The sequence below is a fragment of the Cynara cardunculus genome (genome assembly GCF_001531365.2).
Source record: "Cynara cardunculus var. scolymus isolate 2C chromosome LG 3, CcrdV1, whole genome shotgun sequence".
Taxonomy (NCBI): Eukaryota; Viridiplantae; Streptophyta; class Magnoliopsida; order Asterales; family Asteraceae; genus Cynara; species Cynara cardunculus.
Genome location: NC_037530.1, coordinates 33,748,137 through 33,756,620, shown reverse-complemented (window position 1 = coordinate 33,756,620; position 8,484 = coordinate 33,748,137). Strand labels below are relative to the sequence as shown.

The following is an 8,484-nucleotide window of genomic DNA, read 5'->3' as shown; positions in this document are numbered from 1 at the left end:
TTAGTCGGTTGGTATAGCGGATTGGATATCCAGGTTAATAAAAAAAAATTGGGTTTATGGATGTAAAAAAAAAAAGAAACGGATTCTAAAAAAGGGTAGATGGTTGTTGGGGATGTGTGATAGTAATAAAAGAGTGATGAACGAAGGAGGAAGATGAGGAAGAGTCAAAAATCAAAACTAGAGTCCGCACGTCGGTAACCGTATCGAAGAAAAAACAAAAATATACTGGTGGGAAAACGAAAACAAAGCTGCCACAAGAGAGAACAATGGAAGAATTCTTCAACAAGCTCTCTCTTTTTACATCAACAACAACAACAACACCACAACAACAAATGGAATCATCATCATCATCATCAGCATCATCAACCCATTCTTCACCCACTACTTGTTGTACCTTCATCATTCCTCCCATCTTACCATCATCATTTTGACCACATTTCAAGGTAGATCTAACCCTCTTTTCTTTCTTTCTTTATGTTTATATGAATCCATCCATCCATCTCATTTCTGTGTAATTCCGTCTTCTTTTTTGGTAATCTAGGGACATTTTTATGTTTTGATCTTGTTTTCTTTTGGGGTTATGGGAAATTTTTGTTTTCGTATATGGATCTGAGGGTCATTGTTCAAGTCTCCAAGGTTTGATTATTGAAATTTTAGGTTATTTTCTACTGATTTTAGTTGAAATTGTTATTTAGATGCATCCTTGTCCTTGTGATTATGAATTGCAGTCAGTCGATAGATGTTTGTATGTGATATGTTGAATTCTGCAGTAGAATGATTCGATTATTGATGTGTGGAACATTATGGTGGCAACAGTAACATGTTCGGAGGTCTTACCAATGCCCATCCTGAGGAACACCGGTCACAGTATGACATGAGTGCATTGCCTCAGCTTCAGCTATTTGGAAAATGTGAGTTTTTTGTCTTCAAGATCTCCATTTTCCTTTCATAATCTTCAGATATCATATATATGTATATAAAGATTAGAGAAGAAGAAGAAGAAGAAGTAAACCATAATCGAATATGGGAAACGACGATTCTTAAGAAGATACCCTTTTATATACCTTTTACGGTCGTGGAGAACATTGTTTTCTCGTTCAAGTTTCATAACTAGTCACCAAAGAACAATAGATAAAGGATTTGGCGTTTAAGCAACATATAGGTGTAACAACTCGCCCCATATGGTTAGAGGAATAGATATGTGAGCTCCTTATAAGTTCAAAGTTGTGGACAAACAATAACTTCTGTCACGGTTTAAGTTGAATTCGAAGTTATTGGATCAACCTATTGCTTTGGGGTTGGGACATTAAATAAGGTATGCAACATTCTCCTAAATATGCCAATATGCCCAAATGGTTGAATCATACATTCTCCTAAAATATGCCAATATGCCCAAATGGTTGAATCATGGGTAAGATGGGAGGTTCCTACATATATATACATATAGGTTATGTTTGGCTGAAATGGGGCTCCACACAGTTTGAATATGATAGATAAGGCTAGTTCTTGGAAGAATGTATATCTACCAAAGACCCCCATTTGAAAGTGTATTAGGAGCCATGTTGGACATTTTACCAAGTTTTATGCCCACATTGGATCTGTTCAGTGGCTCACAAGTCTTGGGTGTTCGGTTTGTGCCTTCATTTGACCTATGCTGGTTCAAGGCCTTGGGTCGGGCTTTCATGACTTTGGTATTTAAATATCTGATTGATATCCTAACCTAACAAAGGCCAAATAGACCAAATGGTGATTAATGTTTTTACTGTTTTCTTTATATGGTGCAGTTCCAGTTGGGTGTACAATCGATAATATAAACTTTGTTGGAAACGAGCATGGCGTGGCTTCAAGTCGCCCTATCAAGAGGGCACGTGAACCAGGACCCATGTCTGCACAGCAAAAGCTTCACATATCTTTGAACAACAACTTCTGTCAAGATGACACAGGCCGTACTAGAACCTCTATGAATCCGAATGGTGTATCAACTGGCTTGAAACTATCTTATGAGGAAGATGAACGTAACTCTTCTGTCACATCCATTAGTGAAAACTTGAAAGCTCTTCACCCTGTTACTCACTCACTCACAAATAGCATCAGACGTGAAATGGATCGTCATAAAGAACTCCTTGATCATTACGTTAAAGTTCAGGTAATCCCCTGTTTGATTCATATGTTTTGGTGGTCGTAGAGGCAGGTTCATTTAGGAACTGTGATAACCAACTATTCATGGTGAAGATTGTGATAGATATTAATAAATGAAAATGCATGATATTCATGATGAATAATATTAATGAATATTCAGGTATTTGTATATTCATCATGAACTTTGATCATTGGGGGAAGTTCAAATGAGAACTATAAGAACTAATATATGCATATGAATGTTCATTGATACATCTATACTATCTTTTTTGATTAACCTGGATATCCAATCCGCTATGCGAGCCGACTAATCCCAGGGCGACCACCTGCTTTGCAGATAGCCCGGATTCACTGCATTTGAACCTTCGTGGCCACAAGGGGATTTTTATTCCTCCTTGGATTTGAACCTGGGACCTCCTGGTACTTTTGACCTTTGGAGCCAAGCACAAACCAATCAGGCACCACCCTTGTGGTTGATACATCTATACTATCAAAATATGTATTGTCATTTAGTATATTCATCAACGTATATGTACTATATATGCATAGGTGCGTAAACCATAACTTTTATCATAATGTTCCAACTCAATTGTTGTTTTTAGGAAGAAAATATGATGAAGGGTATAAGAGAATTGAATCAGAAACACACTGCATCCATACTAAACACATTGGAGAAAGAAGTGGGAAAGAAGTGGAGGGAGAAAGAGATGGAAATAGAGAACATGAACCGAAAAAACATTGAATTGGGGTTGAAAATAAAGCAAGTTACAATGGAAGCTCAATCGTGGCATTACAGAGCGAAATACAATGAATCAGTGGTGAATGCCCTGAAGAACAATCTGCAACAAGTGATGGCACAGAAGCCTGTGGAAGGAAAAGAAGGGTACGGGGATAGTGAGGTGGATGATACTGCCTCTTATACCAACGTAAATGCCACAAATCAAACGAAGGCGTTAAACTGCAGAGCGTGCAACGCTAAAGAAGTTTGTGTTTTGTTACTGCCGTGTCGGCATCTGTGTCTGTGTAAAGACTGTCAAGTGTTCACTGAAAATTGTCCTGTTTGTCAAGCAACCAGAACTGAAAGCCTACATGTTTTTATGTCCTGAATGAATTGACTGCTAAAATGCTGTGTTTTGAGTGATTTATGCCTTTGAAAAATGAAGGAAGCTTTGTTTTTGGGTTTTGTGTATGATGATTTTTAGGGTTCTTGATGAGCAATGGTTGGATAAGATGTACACTTGAATGGACATGATAATATGGTAAAAGTGTTTGGTAAAAAATGTACAACTATGTCTATTTAGGTTCTAGATCTCGAACCTGAGGCTTTTTTTCTACAGTAATCACTATAATCAGATGAACAAAGTTTTAACCACAGTACCTGATATTGTCCACGTTGTCTACATTTAGACTCACGGTTCTAAAACACATTTGATAGATAAGGTATCAAGTCTCTTATAAGACACCATTGTTCCTTTCCACAATCGATGTGGGATCTTAATCACACATTGTCACCATTTCAGGGATTGAATGTCAAACAGGTGTAGATTTGGTCTCTCATTGCTGCAATTTGCTTCAATGCATATCAGCAGGTAATTAATCATCTTCGTATTGAATTTGTAACATGATTAAAACTACAGAAATGTGCTTGATTTTAAAATATTCAAAGCAAACAATTATTCTTGATGTTTCGTTCTACTATTATTTCTTGGTTCGAAGACGACTTCTTCACTTTTTCTAATTGCATACACGAATTTGATCGGTGAAGATGAATAACGTTTAGAAGCAAAATGGCCAAAAGTTCAATATTCGAAATGGTACAAAACTTCTTGGAAGCTTAGGGGGTGTTTGGTTTATGGAATTTGGTGGAATTAGAAGCAATTGGAATGTCCAATTCTTTGACCAAATTCCAAATACCATGTTTGGTTCACATAATAGATGTGAAGGAATCCTTCCAATTCCTTAATTCATTGATTTCACAATTACACCGCATATACCACAGATTTCAAATTCCAATCCGACAAATTCCTTAGCCATCATCCATTCATCGACGCTCTATCTCGATTTGCTCTGTTCTGCTATGCTCGATCTCATTTAAAACTAAGAATGACAACGGGCCAGGTTCGGGCCGGTTATTGGTATCTCCGTCCCAGAAACCGACAACTAAAACCGTCCCCATGACCGCCCCGATCCCCGTCGGGGATCTTATCGGGTCCCTGCGGTTTCCCCGATCCCCGTTGGGGAACTCGTTAAGGTAAAAATCCTCCTTTTCCCTTTCACTGTTGGTTGTAACCGAACCCGAAACTGAAACCCGAAACATATATAAAAAAATTACAATATGTTAATTTTCACAACTAAAAGTAGATTACAATTTTTTTAAATATGTCAAACATAATCGAACCAATTACAAACAATGTATTAGATTACAATATAAAACTAAACAGAACTTCAAACATCATACAACTAAAATCACGATTTCACAATTGGACAAATAAACTAGCCTTTTTCGTGAGCCTTATTTAGGTTGTTGAAGTAAAGTGGATAAATTTTTTTAAAATTTTAATGTTACTATTTTCTTTTAATGATATTATATATATATATATATATATATATATATGTATATGTATATGTATATAAATTAAAATTAATATATATACACATATCAGGCCGGGCCGGGCCGGGCCGATGATCACCGTCCCCGCCCCTGTCCCCGTTAAAATCCATGAATTTGTCCTCGATTCCCGTTCCGTCCCCGATAAGATGTCCCCGAACCCGTCCCCGATAAGATGTCCCCGAACCCAGCCCGAAAGTTTCGGTTTTTTTTTTGTCTGTAATTTTCTCGTTGAATTTCGTGAACGAAACAAAAAAATTCCAATTCGGGTAAGAATTTCATTTCAATTCCATCCAACCAAACGCAATCAAAAGGCATGGTCAAATTTCATTTCATTCCCTCAAAGTCAAATTCATTTGATAAATTCCAATTCCATCGAATTCCATTCTACGAACCAATCGCCCCCTTAGTTTTTATAAGAATGTTGTAGTAGATGATAAACGAGCTTGTCGTTATGCAGCTTCCATATATGATATTGCAAAGGGCATCTTTGGTTACGTATTCTGTGGATAACTGTTTGATTCCGGCACCAGTGCGACACGTACTTGCCAGAGTATTTCTTACTAATGGGTGAAGCGTATCAAACCCAAAACTGCCTCAAGTTTAAAATATGTTGAAAGGGTATCCTTAGTGTTGAAATTTATTGTGAAATTGTCAATCTTTATTTTGTCTCTTTCTTGTCAGGATCTTTGTTAATAAGCACTAAAGTTGACAAGGTTTACCAAAGGGCCTTTGGCCTAGCGGTATCGTAGCCCTTGGTCTTCTAGGAGGTCAGAGGTTCAAATCTCACCATAGGTGAGGAGGGTGTGTGAGTTTATTTGTTGCATTTGCCGTATAATAAATATTATATACTTCAAAAAAAAAATTGACAAGGTTTTAAAGGCGCACACACAGGGATCAATCAAAGGGTTCTCGATTTTGGATTCTTGGTTTAGAAGAACCTAAAAAGTTGCTGGTTTTTTAGGTTTTACGACTGGAAAACAGAGGATGAAAACGGCTACAGAAACATCTATGTAGACCTCAATTGGGGTTGTTTTGACATTAGCAAAAACGTCAAACAAACCAAGTGTTATTGTTGCTTATGTTCGTTTAGCCCGCTCGTTTAGGCCTATTCGTTTAGACCTGTTCGTTTACTCGTTTAGCATGTTAACGAACGAACATAAACGAACACGAACACACATGATTTCTAAACGAACGAACACGAACATAATGATTTTTGTTCGTTTACCGTTCGTGTTCGTTCGTTTGTTCGGTTAAGTTAAACGAAATAACGTGAACATGTTTGTGTTCGTTCGGTTCGTTTACATCCCGAACCTATGGTTTGTTGAAAATTTCTATTTTCGTACTTATGGTTTTGAAATTATGATTTTCATCCGTATGGTTTACAATTCATTACATTTTTTATCATTATGATCTAAAATTTTTGTTTTTTTTTTGTCTTTATGGTTTACAATATTTAAAGTAGTGTTTTGGCTTCAGGGACAAAAATAAAAATGAATTGTAATCCATAAAGATGAAAACCGAAGTTTTAAAACCACATGAATGATCTCAACAATTATTAACACTCCTTCCTCTGTTGTTGCCCTTTTGTTTGCTCAGGCTTTGCCTGCCTGGGCCTTTCTCTTGTGGTTTGTTTCTTTTCTCTCCCTTCTTCTCTCTCGGGGCTCTTTGGCTTTTTCTGGTGGATGTGGTTCGCCCCACCCGAGCGCGTATTTGTCTTGCTTTTTAGCATTTAAGTGTTTTTTCTTGATCTGGAGGGGTCACCCCCCTCCCTATCAAAAACAATTATTAACAAATCAAAGGGACAAAGAACGTAATTTACTCATCTGTCTATTTTAAATGTTTTTAATTTTATTTGAGTGATTCCTGAAATCAGGTTGCAAAAGTCTCAAAAGTATAAATTTATACAATATTAGAAGGGTGTTCGCATAATATAGGGAGAAATATCTCCATTTATTATCTATGTTGATATAATATGGTTTTTAGTGGTTTTGAGAAAACGATAATGTTATTATTTTTGAATAAAGTATAAATTTAAATATATTATAAAAATTTGGAAAAAAAGTTATATAGTATCAAATTTACTACTTAAAGTTCTGGTTTTTTGTATAATTTCTTTAATTTGATATTTTATTTATAATTTAATTTGGATTTAATAACGAAATAATTTATTTATCGTTTAATAATATAATTTTTTTTAAGATAATAATTAAGTATTTTGTTATAAATAATGATTATTCTAATTATATTTTAGATTTTTTATATTCAAAATGAGATGTATATCCCGTATTTGATTATGTTTATCTATAGTTAGTTATACAAATTAGAAAATGAAGTTTTAATAAGTTGTACTTACAAATAATTTACTTATGATTTTGAATTTTAAGTAATATACATCAATAAACAATACTTTATTCATAAAAGATTGTTTTAAAGAGTTTTTTGTCAAATACTTTATAATATAGTATAGATTAAACGATTAAGGTTTTATTATTAATGGGTTTTATAAAAAATATTAAAAGAATTTCTATATAAAATGGTTATTGAATATTTATAGTCATATTGTTATTAGTTATATACTAGATAGTTATATATTAGAAGGGTACTCGTGCAATGCAGCGAGATACATTTTGATTTTAGTATTTTATTTATTCTTTATCTCAGTCGATGTTATAATATGGTCTTATGTGATTTTGAAAAAACAATGATGTTTTTATTTTTGAATAAAATATGAGTTTGAAAATATCATAAAAATTTGACAAAAATATATCGATATTAGTATCAAATTACCTATTTAAAATTCTTATTTTTTGTGTAATTTTCTAATTCAATTTGTTATTATTATAATTTCAATTTAGGTTCAATAACGAAGTAATTTGTATTTGATTTAATAATATAATTTTTTATAAAGATAATAATTAATTATTTTGTTAGAACTCGATAATTATCCTAATTATATTTTAGATTTTTTATATTTTAAAATGAGATGTTTATCCTCTATTTAATTATGTTTATCCGCAGTTAGTTACACGAATTCAAAAATGAAGTTTTAATAAGTTGTATTTATGCATAATTTACTTGTAATCTTGAATTTTAAGTAATATGCATCAATATACAGTACTTCATGCATAAAAATTATTTTTTAAATTTTTTTGTCAAATTCTTTATAATATAGTATAGATTTAAGCCATAACTCTTATAATAAATTAGTTATCTATACTATATTATAAAACATTTGACTAAAACTCTTAAAAACTCTTAAACCATTTATCCCTATCCGATTTTATCCCATATATGAATTCGTGTAACTAACTGCAGATAAACACAATCAAATACAGGATAAACATCTCATTTTAAATCTAAAATATAATTAGTATAATCATTAAATTCTAACAAAATATTTAATTATTATCTTTATAAAATTTATACTATTAAACCAAAAATAAATTATTTTATTATTAAACTTAAATTAAATCATTTGACAAAAACTCTTAAAAACCACTTTTTATGCGTAAAGTACTGTTTATTAATGCATATTACTTAAAACTCAAGATTTCAAATAAATTGTGCGTAGGTATAACTTATTAAAGCTCCATATTTGAATTCGTGTAACTAACTGCAGATAAACACAATCAAATACATGATAAACATCTCATTTTAAATATAAAAAATCTAAAATATAATTAGGATAATCATTGAGTTCTAACAGAATACTTAATTATTATCTTTATAAAATG

The 8,484-nt window shown here is 33.0% G+C and overlaps 1 protein-coding gene across 2 annotated transcripts; it reads left to right on the top strand.

The window, feature by feature from the left end:
- The first annotated feature begins 254 nt into the window (after positions 1-254).
- On the top strand, positions 255-3,315 carry LOC112509895 (BOI-related E3 ubiquitin-protein ligase 1-like). 2 transcript variants are annotated; one of them, XM_025115093.1, is made up of 4 exons: positions 255-443; positions 817-911; positions 1,785-2,146; positions 2,742-3,315. In XM_025115093.1, exons 2-4 carry the CDS (start codon positions 821-823, stop codon positions 3,243-3,245), a joined length of 957 nt encoding a protein of 318 aa, XP_024970861.1. In that variant the 5' UTR covers positions 255-443; positions 817-820; the 3' UTR covers positions 3,246-3,315. The 2 variants fall into 2 exon arrangements, with proteins under 2 accessions (XP_024970861.1, XP_024970862.1); XM_025115094.1 differs by having other exon boundaries at positions 771-911.
- Positions 3,316-8,484: the final 5,169 nt, after the last annotated feature.